The following is a 14,858-nucleotide window of genomic DNA, read 5'->3' as shown; positions in this document are numbered from 1 at the left end:
CTTCTGTTAAAGCCATGCTAATTCCAGAGCTGTTATGTTTTTGCTCTTTATGATGTGGGGGACTGAAGTCCTATGGAGGCTGACTGTTGAGTCCTGTCCTGCAGGATGTATGCGCTTCTCCCCTGCTGGTCTTCAGCACCGTTTGTCGGCAGAATTGAACTACCTCAGTGCCATCGAGGAGTCTGTCCGACAGCTTTCAGACGTAGAACGTGTACGAGGCATATCACTTGCCCAGCAGGAGAGCGTTTCTTTGGCTCAGATTCTAAAGGTAGTGGAAAAATACTTCCTTGTATTAACATTCCTTTTTTTTTTATATATATATTTTGTGAGAAAATAATCAAATTAGGTTGAATTGTGCTTTTGTTGTCAATGCAGAAAAATCCTAATGGGCATACTCAAGCATCTTTGGTGAGGTCCATTTTTTAGGATTAATATCTGTTTACTTTTGTATTTATGTTGACACCAAAGAACTGGTGACTGTACAAAATGTCGTTAATATACCATTAGCTAGAAGCGCTGCTTTGGTTGTATACATCAATAAAATAAAGATCTGACTATTTACTGGGCTTGATGCTGCATCCTAATCATAGAGTGGTCTGTGTTGGAAGCAACCTTAAAGGTCATCCGGCTCCAACCCCCTGTCAGGGGCAGGGATACCTTCCACAAACTCAGGTTGCCCAAAGCCCCATCACTGATGCCATGCGTTGTGATTGTTAGGCTGGATCATTTGTCGTATTCCATTAAAAGGATGGGTTTGGATGAAATTTCCTTATGCTGACAAGATTGCTTGTTTTAGTTTGTTGAATTAATTGGTTTCATAAATCTTTTCTACGCTTTGGTGGAAGATTAGGAGGACTGTGCATAGTTAACTGTCTGCTTAAAAGGGAGAAGGTCAGTCAATAGGATAAAAATTTGACTTTAGCAGAAGAGGCACCAGTAAAGAAGATCTAACAACGGTAGTTGCAGCAAGTGGCTAAGGCAAAAAGATTCTTTACATTTACCTTCAGTGCTTAAAACTTTTTTTTTTCCCCTGGTCCGTAGGCACAGCAGCAGCGCCATGAAAGGGACTTAGCTCTTTTGAAAATCAAAGCTGAACAAGAAGCTTTAGAAAGTCAGAGACAACTGGAAGAGGCAAGGCAGAAGGCAGCTCAGGTAATGCTGCCCTTCAAAAAATGTGGAGTGTGTAAAAGGCAAAATGCTGTAAGTAAATCTGTGCCTATGAGTATTATTAATCTGAAGCTCTGAACATATTAAAATGGTGAAGGGGTTTAATATATCTTAAATACTAATAATCCTTCCTGGGGCAAATTTCAAAGTTTTTTTTTTTTTTTTTTTTTTTTTTTTTTTTTTTTTTTTTTTCCCCAAGCTTTGAGAAATAAACCAGTACATATTATAGACAGAAAATTTTGACAGGCTGAAATTTCTGTGTTTTCTGCACAGGTCCATGCAGAGTCACTACAACATCTTGTCCAGTCACGGCAGGAGGCCGTAGATGTGCTGCAAGAGCCCACGTGCAAGGTTGCAGCCAAGCAGGCAGAAACTGCACTTCTCACTACAGATGCAGCTCACCGTGAGGTGAGCTCTTGACTGAAACAAAAAGTTGTTTTAATTTTAGTATTAGTTCAAATACTGCTTTGCCTCTCAGTTATTCTCTGTTTGGTATAGCTTCTTCACTTTCATAACATGCCAAATGATAGGACTTTAAAGGAGTTTTTCTGGTATCAATATTTGGAATTTGGTCGGCAGCCTTAAATCCCTGCTCGCGTTTCTTATGATCTTCCAGTTAACTACTAACCATTCAGCAGTTTTTTCTTCCAGGACTGATTGGTTATAGTGAACATAACATCTTTAATTTGTAAGCATTATACTCATCCTCCCATCAAGTTTGCTCCTGTATCTATTTCACATGCAGATCACATTAGAAAAGCAAGATTTATGGCTATCTGTTGATGTAAGGCAGCCAATTTTAGACCTGGTAGTTTGCATGATGTTGGAATTTACATTTGTTGTTCCCTTTTGAGGGGAAATAATATTTCCGACTTTTGGGATAAGATGCACTTTCTAATGCAAATGAAAATGTTGTTTCCGGCATGTTTTTAAAAATTAGTTATAATTAGGCCTTTGCTTTCTTTTTGATTTGCTTTGCATTCTTGCTTTGCTCTGTGAAGATCAGTGTAGTGAACAGTTTGGTTAACTTGATGAGAATAAGATATAATCATTGGTGTCTTGCATCACATATCTTAGTTTCATATTAACAATCCTGCTCCCCATAAGTTAAAGAATATGGATCTATAAAGCAATATGCACCTCTTCCAACCAAGACTGACATGTATGTAATTACAACCATCTCAAAACATTTACATGTTCATTCAACAAATCAGTGAATTGCCTGCAAGAATGACTGTTTTTTTTCAAAAACATCTTGATGTTGAGAAGCTCATTATATTCCTCTGTTTTTTACTCTACTCAGATGATAGAGTTAGCTCGAACCCAGATCTCAGACACTGTAAGTGCTCCAGCTGCTCCAGTCACCACGTTATTTGACCACCAACGGCAGCATCACTCGGAGTTTGTGAAACAACTGAGAGCCCGAACTGATACAAACAGGTTTTACCAAATGTTTCACATCTTGGGAATGGGGAAGTAAGATTTGTTAGTTTTTGCTTAGCTTACTCTTGAAGAAAACTCTTAAGATGTCACATTAAGTGAGCATTTAAGAAAACTTAAATTCCATCTTTATAACCTTAATAGTGTACCCCAAAAGTGAGATGCTAACCAATTCTCTGAAAGTCTATATAAAAGAGTAGGAAAAAGGTGCTTTAAGTATTTAAGTATATGGGATGTTTTAACTTCTCTAAGGTTTTAAGTGGTCTTTTCATAAGTTCTAGCTGTTTGTTCCTTCTTCTGATAAAAGTATATGGAAACTATCTTTTTCTTTAAGACAACACAGATTTACCAAAACCATTTTTATTTCTTAGGAAATGTGAATCTGGTGCCATGTCACAAGGTAAAGAGGAGATGGGTGACTCCAAACAGACTTACTCGCCACTGTTTGATAGTTATTCTGAATCCTCAAGATCAAAGGTTCATGATCGGAGGTGAGAACAGATTAGATTACATGTTTTTTCATTTGTTTTGTTTGTGCTATAATTAAGAAATATTGTTTGTGAAAATACTTGCAAAGTGGTATTTGAGATGTTTCCTTCAAGTGTTGTTTTGTTTCTTTAAAGAGGTAAAGGGGGTATTAGACCTTCAGTAGGTAAACCAGTCTTAGATTCCAGAACTCAAAGATTTATATCCCTACTGACATTTGCCTTGTCTTTAAATATTTTGAAATGTACAAAGTAATATCTTAATTAAAAAAAATATTTCTTGATCAAACAGTAGCACCAGCAGCCGCCAAGAGAGTCCTTCCGTTCCATCTTCTAAGGAGAACGAGAAAAAACTTTCCCGTCGTGAAAAGATAACTAGCAGTATTGAAGAGCAGGCTCATACTGGTGTGGATGATTCCTTGCCGAGTGATAGTATTTTATCCCTGCCGGATGAAAAAGGTTAGCAGTATTTGCATGTGATGAATCTGAAGGTGGTAAGGGTGGGGGGGGAAGGCAGGTGCTGTTTCAGAATTAGTTTCTGAAATAAATGAGGGAATATGCATAAAGAAAGCTGAGCCCCAGGTGAATTGATAGCCTCTTAAACAGAGGACGGCACAGTGAGATTGGAATCTTTTGAAATTTTGCAAATCAGAGCAATGGAGTCTGTGGGCTATTCTGCTTTTTTCTGTAACCAGATGTTCACATGGTTCACATGCTGAATAAACAAGCTGAACACCAGATGTTTCAGGAGCCTCAAAAATGTGTTTATACCTGTATACAGGATTTTATTAAGTCTTTTTAGGCTAGATAACAGTATTATGTCCTCTAACTCAAGGTCACTCTTCCAAAAATCTTTTTTTCTGCATTAGTCTTTTCTGTCTTTCCTGCCATTACCCCTCACAAATTTACTGGGTTGAGATAGAGTAAAATGACCTTCGTGGTACATACCTGAGCATTAACCCACTTCTGTGATTTCTTCCTCAGATTCTGCTTCAGTTGCAACAGAGTATTCCCTGAAATTTGATGAGTCCATGACAGAGGATGAGATTGAAGAGAAGTCTTTTCGGTCTCTGCTGCCCTCAGAGAGTCATCGTAGAATTAACTTGGAGAAGAAACGGGGTAGTCGTGATGATTCTGATGAGGAAGTCTCCCCAGAAAAAACAGCTCTGTCATCCATCAAGGTAGGTCAATCAACCACAGCTAAGGTAAATTAACCATCCCAGTTCGGTCATGCTGGTGAGCTTGGTGAGCTGTTCTTTGTTGCTTGTGTGTTACAAACTTTGGTTCCTTGAGCATCTGAAAACAAAGTTGTGTGACCATTCTGGATGTTAGTGTTGTACAAGTGAGATGATTTGTATTGTGGAACAGTCCATCCAGGCCTCTACCTGTTCTCTTGTGGCTTTGGAGCAGAGGAGTGATTTTTTTGAGGGATGTTACAAAAGCCCAATGGATGAATTCTTCTGCCTTGCCTACTCACAGCTAGGAGGTGCAAGAGGATGCTTCTCTCTGCCCCATGAGAGGACATCCCAAAGCTGTTACATAGGCAGTGCAGAAAAAGCTGGTCTACAAAAGCTTAGAAAGGAGAAAAAAAAAGCTTCCCTTTTTGTATCTAAGTGTGTGCATGTGTGTACATGTGCACACAGTTTGTAATTGAAAAATGCTTTGGAATTTCTGTTATTAAATCATGCCAAATTTGTCTTGCCTTTCAGGAGCTAAGCATGCCATTCTCAGGGGGACAAGACAGTTTCTCTAAATTTACCATGGAGATGGTAAGGCAGTACATGAAAGAGGAGGAAATGCGAGCAGCTCATCAGTCCTCACTACTTCGGCTCCGGGAGAAGGCTCTGAAAGAGAAGACAAAAGCTGAATTAGCTTGGCTGGAACACCAGAAGAAGTAAGATAGTGCTGAATATACCTTGTTGCTAACTGACCATTTTCTTATACTTATTTTTTTTTGTGATGCTTTGCTTCTACCCCACTCCTCCCTCATTAATATCAGTGGTTGAACTTCTGACATCTGTAATCTGTGTAAATGTTACTATCACTTGAAAAGAGAAGAACCTAGTTTGTAAGTATGCTTTGATGTTTACACTGAACATGGCTTGATACAAGAATTTAATGGAAACAGTAGAACATCCAGTGTTTGTTCTTAGTTAGAGAAGGTATTTCTTATCCATTACTCTACAAGTCTTAATTCAAGAATGTATAAAACTATTACCTGGTTGTGATTTTACTATCACCTGGTTATGATTTTATTTGCTTTTTTTTTTTTTTAAATTTTTAATGATTTTATTTGCTCTTTAGTTGACTCAGGTGCAATTTCATGAATCTGGGTATGTGTTGTCATTAATGATTTGTTTCCAACCTTAAGTATCTTTATCCTGAAATGCTTTCTGAAGTAACCTAGAGATACTCCTAAACAGTGGTGACCGGACTTAATCAGTAATGCTTTGTGACGATCGCTCTCTTAGTATGAGAGGAAGACCAGAGACATTTCCCACCAGATACTTGATTCCAACTGTTTATCACTGTGGGCCTGACAAATGATTATAAGTTAATGACCTAGGTGTCCTTTTGTCTTTTTCAGGCATTTGCGAGACAAGGGAGAGGATGATAAGATGCCCCCTATTCGAAAGAGGCAGCGTGGTCTGCTGCTGAGGTTACAGCAGGAAAAGGTAATTGATGCCCTCTAGGAAAATCCTGTCGATACCTCTGTGTGGTCATTAATTGCTTTGGACATTGTACAAGTTGACAATTGAGAAAATGACGTGCCAGGTTTTTGGATAGGAAACTAGCAGTATTTCTCAACCATATGTTGTATCTACTTCTTGGTAGTATTTAACACATTGTTTTAAAGGGTCCTTCTGTATCAGTAATCTCACAGGTTGAGATTTGGATGTATTAATTGGTCTTCTATTCTCCGCTGCTTAAGCTGCAGGCTAGCTAACTTCACGTAATTTCAGTAATCCCATATCATGGACACTGACCGCTTCAGAATGTGTTCAAGAGCTGTACGTCACAGTTCTTTTGCTTAATCTTTTATACCTAAAAGGCAGAAATTAAGCGTCTTCAAGAGGCTAACAAGGCTGCTCGGAAGGAGAGACAGCTGATCCTTAAACAGCAGGCGGAGATAGAACGAATCCGTCAGACTACGATGAAACTGCAGGAAAAATTAAAATCTGCAGGAGAAAACAAGCTGGTAAGTGTTCAGTACAGAAACTGGAGTCTTCCCTCTTTGGCTTTGCAGTTGGTATTTGACTTCAGCTACAAGCTTAGAAAGTACTAAATTGGACCTATTGTTTGGAAGCATTTATCTCCCCCAAACCGTCTCATCCTGTACATCTCAGCAATTTTAGTTGTTTAATTTCTTCAAACTGTTGTTAAAGGAAACACATTTCCAAAAGTCTCAGGTTTTTTCTTTTAACTGGGCGGTAGCTGGTGGTCTCAGGCTCTAATTCCATTTGATTAGTTATCAGACCCCAAAGAACTAAAATACAAGCTCTAAAGCTCACACTTGCTGCTTTGTGTGTTTGTGTTATTGAACTAAGTTGCTTACATCTTTGAGGTATCAGGACAGGGTTTGATAACTGGCTGACTTCTTAGAAAATTTTGGAGATGCAAGCTTAGTAATAGTAATAGAGTAAGAATTGATTTTCTGTTTGGTTAACTGAATTCTTCTGGGATTTTTTGTTCTAGTTGCAAGTAAGGGAGAACTTAAATTATGGTGACAAGGGGACTACTAAAAATGGTGGCAAATGAAATGAAGCTGGAGAATAAAGATAATATCTGCAGGTGTACAGACTTACCTGAAGTATTATTTGATGTATTGTTTGATGACCTGAGAAGTGAGATTGATTAACACAGTTTGAAAAGTTATTCTACCATATTTTTTATACTCCTAATGTTGTGTTTTGTTTTGTTTTTAACATTTAATTGCAGGAGCTTCACAGTGAGGATGACATCAAACAGAGCAATGGTTCTAGCCCACTTCCAACTGATGCAGAAACACGCAGCCCTTCCCCAATCTCAATCTCCAGCAGTGAGACTAGTAGCATCATGCAGAAACTTAAAAAAATGCGCAGCAGAATGGACGAAAAGTAACTTAAGCTTCCTTTTCTTTTACAAAAGTTCACTATTTTAATTAAAAAAGTGGTTTGGCCAGTATCTGCACTAAAAGTGGCCATCAGAAAGACTACAGAGGTATAGATATAAGACACAGTTTGATCTGAGTTGCCTGAAAAATAGCTGATTATAAGCGTTACTAGAACTGTAGTAATCTTTGAAGAGAGTGTTTCATAGGATACATTTTTTTTTCACTACTACAAAGACTCAAATTGAGTCAGTAAATGCATATAAATTGAATAGACTATGACATTTGTACATACAAGGAACTTGAGTTGACTTTGGCTTAATGGTACATCTTGTCAGAGTTCCTCTTGCAATGAAATACCTGACGTCAAATGATCATGGTGGTACATATATATTGTATTTTCCCTTTTCCCTTTTATTTTAAAGAAAAAAAAATGCAGGGAACGAGTCTATGGAATTAGTGCCAATTTTTGTATGGCACTGAAGCATGAGTTACAAATAGTGATAGTCAATAATGATGGTCTTGTGGAAAAACTGGTAACTGAGTTTGAGTTCTGGTTCGCAGAAAGTCAGGGAATATGTGTGTGACTCAGAAAGGCAGTTAATAAGACTTTCCTTTTTTTTCCTATGTGGTCCACAGGTTGGACAAAATGTTGAAAACATCTGTTAGTCTTCAGAAGAAATAATCAAGTATATGTGCAATTCCTGGGTCTGGAAATTAAGATGGAATCTGTTGATTTCACCTGTTAAATTGTTTTGAATCAAAGAAATTGTTTCTGCATCTTTTCAGTGCAGGAATTACTTTGCTTTAAACATCTTAAAATATTTAGCAGCATGTGCTCATTAGTTTGAATCTCTAAATTCTTATTTGAGACTAACCCCTTTTTAGTCTGACCTGTGCCAGTTAATACAAGTAATAGTCATTTCTTAAACAATTTTTCTGAACTTGTAACCAAGGTAGGTCACTACATTTTAGTTCATATGGGTGATCTTCGTCATGTTTTTTCTTTTCTTTTTTTTTTTCAAAACCAAATTACAGGTTATGAATTTTGATATTAATCCTGTAAGAGATGATAAATATGTTTTTGTATTCAAGATTTGCCACTTTTTATCAGGTACCCTTTTAGTCAATATCAGTTTTGAAATCTTATTTTTTCAATGTACCTTTGATCCTAAGCAACACATACAATTCCAGTAAGAATTGCATATTAGTAAATAATTGTCCCTAGTACTACAAAGGATTGTAGTAGATACAAAGTATGTTTTACCCTTAAAAACATTTTAATTCTAAGTCTAAAATATTGCTCACCCAGCGTATGCTTTTCAAAAGGTGTATGTTGGGATTTTAGCTGAAACAAGTGCTTTGAGGAAGAATAAGTGGATTTTGTACGTACATGTGATGCAATGCATGTGGTCATGCGTTTTTTATGGTTTTGTCTGATTGCTGTATATGGTCAGAGGACGTAGTATTTTTTGTAAACATAAATAATTCCCTAGAACTTCAGTCTTATTGACTGTATAACTTTTTCAAGCATTTTAGAGGCGCTCTTGATAATGATAGCAGCACTTATTGATTGAAAAGCAGTGCCAACTTGGTACCTTATTTTTGTGTCCTTATTTATAAAATACAAAAGAATAACATAGTTGAGTAAGACATTTGCTTAGGCTGTAATGATAGGAAGCTGTCCGTTCTGAAGAGAAATGATCAGATTGCATGATACTACAAAAGAAAAGAAGTTGAATGATGACTAAAGAGGACTAGAGAAACGAACTGGGAAACCTTGCTGAGCTGGACTTGCTGTACTCTGTAGCAAAGGGAAAATCCTTACCTATGAGGCGTCTTTAACACAGCTTTTCTGCTAAAAGGGGAACGAAAGAGTTGTGTTTTGATTTTATTCATGAACCTGCGTAGCCTGCATGTGAACAGGAGCATGCTCTGTCAAAGAGAATTAACCCGTCTGCCCTTGCTTTTCTTGCATATGCAGCTTTAATGACAATCTGTACAACAGAAGGACTGATTAAATGCTCATTTGCTTTTGCTTTCCTTAATATGCTGCTTACCCTGTGTTGTAGTTGCTACAGAGCTATATGGAGCATGGTATTTCAGTATAAATTAGTTAGCTTAAAAGTCTTTCATTTGGAAAAATCATTTTCATCACAGTGTTAAGTTTATGTAGATTTTTTTTTTAAAGGGTAGGCGTTATCTGTCTGCAGTTAGCATCTCAGATGAAAGAGGCAATATGTGCGTATTTTGAGACCACGTCTACATTCTATCACAGGGTCAAAATAGCATCTGAAAGTCGAGTTACAGGTATATTTCAGACTTCTGGATTTGCTTGTTTTTGAAATAAATTATTTCATCTTTTTTTTTGGCCTTCCATTGGTGCTTACCTTTGGAGCAATAGTTTCACTGAGGTTTCACTGGGCGAATGGACGTGTTTTCAGTTGCAGACTAGCAAAGCTGTATATATTGCAAACCCAGCATTCTGTTCAGTGCTCACAATGCTCTCTGTCAAGGGTTAGAATTATCAAAAGTTGTAAAAAGCTCGGGTTGAGATTTCAATAGGTGCATGTCAAGTTTGCATCAGAGTAATAAAAATCCTTCCTAAATTTAAGGAAAAACACAGTGATGTGAAAGTAGCATGCCTTTGACTAACAGAAAATGAAGTGTTCTAACTTATGCACAAGTGTATGTGTTCTATTACCTTCTGCATAACAATGTATAGTTTTTCTATCTGAGATGTTAGGTTAAATGCAATTAATTTAAAAGTTCTTTGCTAGATGCTGTCCTTTTCTCATTCTTTCTGCCTTTTTTTGCTTAGTTTTAAACTCTTCCTCCTTATTTTGTAGACACTGCTCTCCTGTTCACTACTTCTTCTCTGTCTTTACGTCTCACCACTGGGCCTCTCTCAGTGTCTGTTTTCCCAACCTCCACCCCAAATTCCAGCTGTATATCTACAACCAATTGGTCAGGTAACTGTACCTTTCTCAAGCGATAGACTCTTTGATAGAGCATGCTCTGTTCAGTCCTAAGAAGTCAAGAAGTTCTTCACCAGATACATCAGTGAACATTTTTTGACACTTTACTGTTTCCAGATTAACCTCTTATTATTCCTACTGTGTTCTGAGTAGCAGACAGTTCACTTTGCTCCCACTGTCTTTTTCAGAATAGCTGCTGAACTGCCTAGTTTGACCTTAAACTCAGTGTACGTTGGGCATAAATGCAGTACGAGCACAGGTTAACACTTCTGGAATGGGCAGATAAAATGTTGGACCTTAGCACCGGAGAAATAGTTAGACTTTGAAAATCACGTTGTATGATGTAACGTGAGTGCTTCTGCTTCCTCCTTGCTCATCTAGATTTCCTGCCTTGTAAATACATGATGTATTTTTTGCCTTCCCCCCCCCGAAGGTACCCCTTCTGGTGAGGATGAATGGATACCCTTGGTGTTACAACTGGAACCCTCTAGATTGTAGTGAATGCTAAGGCAATACGCACGCTGCCTTGTGGTTCTGACCTTTTATACCTCAGGGTTATAAAAGGGTCTGCATCTTTAGCCACGCTGCTTTAATCAGCTTCTTCCTAAAGGATGAATGTTGGAATTTTCTTTCTCTCTCTTAACATTCCTTTTGACTGACTGGTAGTCTGTTATTAGTTAGTGTTTGTATGGTGATTAGTTTTATGGTCGTTTAGTTAATTCTGCTCCCGCTTGTGGCCTTCTGGGTTAATTCATTTGACGTTTGCTGTTGAGGAATCTTGCTCTTTTGAATCCATTTATTCCAGCCTTTCTCTTTGATTTTATTCCAACCGGACTTGCCTTTCTCAAGATCTGGCCAGCTATAAAGACCCAGATATTTTAATGAAATGAAACAACTAGTGAAGGAAGAAGTTGCCTTTTGCATTGAGATCATTGCTGTAGTAATGACCTACATAACAAGTTCCAAATATATGACCTGCTCGACTAATTGGAACTGATGTGTAACTGAAAGTAAAAGCTGATAAATCTGATAGTGCTGCTTAAAGACAACATCGACAACCATGATGTGTCATGTTTATAGTGCAATTATCATTGATAATCTAGATTTGGTGATATAAATCTGTCAGTTTTCCCTAAGAGTAGACAATGTTTGATGTTTATCTACAGCAGGTGATAAAATAATACATGAAATCATAGCACCTGTGAACTGAAAGGTGGCAGGTATTCCAGACAGTCTGTGAGGTGCTTCTGCTTTCCATTTATCCTTGCTTTGACTATAGTAAAGGGGATCTGTGGGCATGCCTTACTGGCTTCTGAAACTTTTATCTTCACATCATCACCTTTTTCCACCTGATCTGAATCTGTCTTAGAGGAGGACTCATCTGAATCTTAATCTTTCTGATGAACTGCCAGCTCACTTTTCCAGGGAACAGATTGAGCAACACTAAGCGACTAAATAGGAAAAGTCCCTCAGCAGGTGAGACCTGCAGATTACCCAGTTGTTCACTGCAGTCCCTCTATATAAGAGGATTGTTTGAAACATAGGAGATCAAAAAGCAAAAATTAGTAACTGCTTTGCAGCTTGAAAACTTTGATGCTAAGTATTTAGGTTGTATTAAAAATGGCAAATTATAAAGGCACTTTCAAAGAGAAATATCACAGGACTTTGAAGACTACATTTTCAGGCACCACACCTTCTGTACTGATTTGAAAACTCTCTATCTGGCAAATCATCTATTTTCTGAAGAGTGATTCTGTGACGCATTAAGAATTTGACTGCAAGAGCTGAAAGGATAGATACACAGTCTTCTCTGGACTTGGCATGGGAGAGGAAGTACATGCAGCTGATGTTGAAGTTGCTTCTAGTTCCTATCTTAAAGGTTGAATGCTATTTTCTCGGTGGCTTCAATATTTAGAAGTAAGCCCAGGGATGCTTCTGTTCAGTGGTTGGCAAAGAGAATTAGTACATGCACACAGACCTATTCAAACTCACAAGTTCCTCATTTCTGAGGCTTCATGGATGTCTTGAGAAATCTTTGTCACAAAGAAAAAATATTGCAAATTTTCAGCACGATGTTCTTATTTTCTCTTAGTTTTAAATTAGTAGCCAGATCTGTTAGTAGCTGGGAAGAACAGTCCTGCATCCTTATGCTCTTTATGCTGTCAACTAACAATTAACATTCCAAGTGTGGCAATCCAGAGATGATACTCAAAGGAAGAAGGATAAAAGCTCCAGTAATTCCAGCAAATCCTTCAGGAGGATTATTAATACAGGAACACCTTCTCTTATAATTATGTATTTAGAAAGAACTGTGGGGCAGTTGGGGCTACAATATTTTTCTCTGTCATTGGAATTAGCAAAAAGAAAGGTTCATTTTTCAAACAGTCACTGCTTTCTTGAGGGTTCCAGTCTAATGCCACAGGTACTTCTCATGTTCTAAAACTGGGAACTGCCCCTGTTCATTTTACTGAGTATTTAGTAGCACTTTTAATGATGTTGAAGATTCTTAAAATCTAAGCAGCAGTTTTACGGGAAAAAAATATTTTTTGATTCTTTCCCAAGCAGCACATATCAGAAGTCTAGGACATAGTTATTAGTATGGATATTACCCTAGAAAACAATCTGAACAGCTAAAATTCTGGGGATTGTGGCCGTAGAGCTTCTGGCTGTTGGGATCTTTGCCTGTGGTCGACTGCTTTTCCATTGTCTTCTGCTCTGTCTGTCAGGTTCCTAACTAAGCGAGAACAGAAGCTGATGCAGCGTCGACAACATGCTGAAGAATTGCTGGAGTGGAAACGCCGCCTAGATGCAGAGGAAGCCGAAATACGGCGGATAGAAAAGCAGGCTCTGGCTGCCTGGGACAAAGAGTTGCTTAAAAACAAAGTAGCCAAGAAAGAACTGGGGGATCAGAGAACTGAGCCCAAAGGTAATAGGAAGTGGAGGAGAACTGATGCAAATGACAAGAGTAAAACAATCTGACACGATTGCTTAGGTTTCCACTTCCTGCCTTTTCTGATCTGGTGGTGCTGGTGGTTCTCTTGATTTTTGCACTCTTTAATGTCATCTCCTGCCTTGTTCTTTTTAAACCTATTTTAGACCGTAGTTATATGGGTATTCCTCCTTTGCTGTGTACCTTCTTAAGCATGCGGTGCAGCAAAGGCCACCCAGATGTTTCTACATACAATTTGGAGTCTATTTCTTTTTTTATTTTTTTTTTCAAAACAAATACTTCTGTAATTAGTATAAGTGATGCTATTATAAGAAACATGTTCCCAGATTTGGGGAGCTACAGCTTTATTATTCTGTTTTAAGTAGACTGTACCTTCAGTATGAACTACAGAGAACCAGATTGCAGTGGGAGAAGGTAATAAAACTTTAGGGGTTGTTCTCAAAATAATATATTTTTCCCACTGTAGAAAGCAGTGTGCAAAAGGAATTCAGAATTATTTCCTATTACCCTTGTTACTGAAAAGTCATGTGGATTTTAGGCATCTGTAAGACAGCTTAAAGATGTTATGTGTGTGAGTCAGTAAGTTCCAATGAGCAAAAACTCCTTATGCTGAAGGCAGAGGCTTTGATGAAAAAAATACACTACTTTGTATTACCAGTACCTACCAGTAAGCATTGGAGCATGGTCCTCCTTTAGAAAGAGAAATTTGTCTCCCCAGCCGTTGCTCAAATATTAAATAGTTCTTCATGGCTGCTTCCATAATGCTGTGACTCCTGCGGAATTTAGTAAACAGGAATATTGAAAACCCAACTTATTATTTTACTTGTTGCCATTTGAGAGACTCATGATGAAATCATAACATTAAAATGTTTTCTGCAACTACTGTAAAGGAAGCAATCAATTCTAAATTCAAGATCTGACTTGCAGATTATATGCTCCACCATGACTTCTTCAGACTAATAGTGACTCTTGCTGTTGTATGGGCAACTGGAAGGACAGGTTTCCCTAATAATAATCTTTTTGGAGTATGTTGTCTGGAAAATGTTAGAATATCCTGAAAAACTTTGTTTTAGACATTTAGCAGTCGCTAAGACTGGTAGTCTTAAATCATGTTGTTTTGGTTTTTTTTTGTAAACATGCTTGTTGATGCTCGATGTTCCTCTCTTGGTGTATAGGTGAGTGAAATAACACTAGATTGATGTGTTGGTAGCAGTTCCTACTTTAAACACAGGCAACAGTTTCTCTGAAGGCATTTAAGTCAGTGCAAGTTCTGAAGTGGTTTGTCTTTTCTCATTATTCAACCTCAGAAACAGCCAGTGAAGAAGAGTCTCCAGTGCCTTCTTGCTCTCGTCTGAACAGTGAAAGCTCTGTCCCAGAAGATCTTGGCAGTCCAGCTGCTGAGTCTGTCCCATCAGAGACTATGGGCCATGGACAGCCAGAAAGCCCAGATCAGAGTACAATTAATGAAGAAATGATTTATTCTGAGGAGTTCAAGTCCTCTACCACACCTGGCAAACTTGTGAGTGAGATTTTTATGCTGTATGCATTCTTAAGCTTCTAAAAGATTGTCAGAGAACACAAGTACAGCCTTTCCAACTGTTGAAGCAGAGATTACACTGTTCTGTTTGCAATACCATTGCATGTTACTATGAATAAACACTGTGACCAGATATATTCTTTAAAGTCTTGAGGTGAGGAAAAATCACTTGAGCACAGAGTTTCAATGCTTTTAAACCCATGGGTAGTCT

General features: G+C 37.9%; 1 protein-coding gene across 14 annotated transcripts in view; it reads left to right on the top strand.

The window, feature by feature from the left end:
* Positions 1–14,858, top strand: part of CEP350 (centrosomal protein 350) — a 71,643-nt gene that overhangs the window by 34,310 nt on the left and 22,475 nt on the right. For 4 of the 14 annotated variants that reach the window (XM_084527528.1, XM_084527540.1, XM_084527533.1 and 1 more), the window contains 14 exons: positions 105–268; positions 1,042–1,200; positions 1,441–1,575; positions 2,471–2,643; positions 2,979–3,098; positions 3,385–3,551; positions 4,077–4,273; positions 4,802–4,986; positions 5,680–5,767; positions 6,145–6,291; positions 7,032–7,189; positions 10,032–10,154; positions 12,887–13,086; positions 14,418–14,629. In XM_084527528.1, coding sequence (XP_084383654.1) covers positions 105–268; positions 1,042–1,200; positions 1,441–1,575; positions 2,471–2,643; positions 2,979–3,098; positions 3,385–3,551; positions 4,077–4,273; positions 4,802–4,986; positions 5,680–5,767; positions 6,145–6,291; positions 7,032–7,189; positions 10,032–10,154; positions 12,887–13,086; positions 14,418–14,629 — 2,228 coding nt within the window. The remainder of the gene's footprint in view (positions 1–104; positions 269–1,041; positions 1,201–1,440; positions 1,576–2,470; positions 2,644–2,978; positions 3,099–3,384; positions 3,552–4,076; positions 4,274–4,801; positions 4,987–5,679; positions 5,768–6,144; positions 6,292–7,031; positions 7,190–10,031; positions 10,155–12,886; positions 13,087–14,417; positions 14,630–14,858) is intronic. The other 10 variants (XM_084527529.1, XM_084527539.1, XM_084527536.1 and 7 more) reach the window with 7 other exon arrangements.

Source organism: Aythya ferina, assembly GCF_964211825.1.
Source record: "Aythya ferina genome assembly, chromosome: 8".
NCBI lineage: Eukaryota > Metazoa > Chordata > Aves > Anseriformes > Anatidae > Aythya > Aythya ferina.
This window is presented reverse-complemented; position numbering and strand designations above follow the sequence as displayed.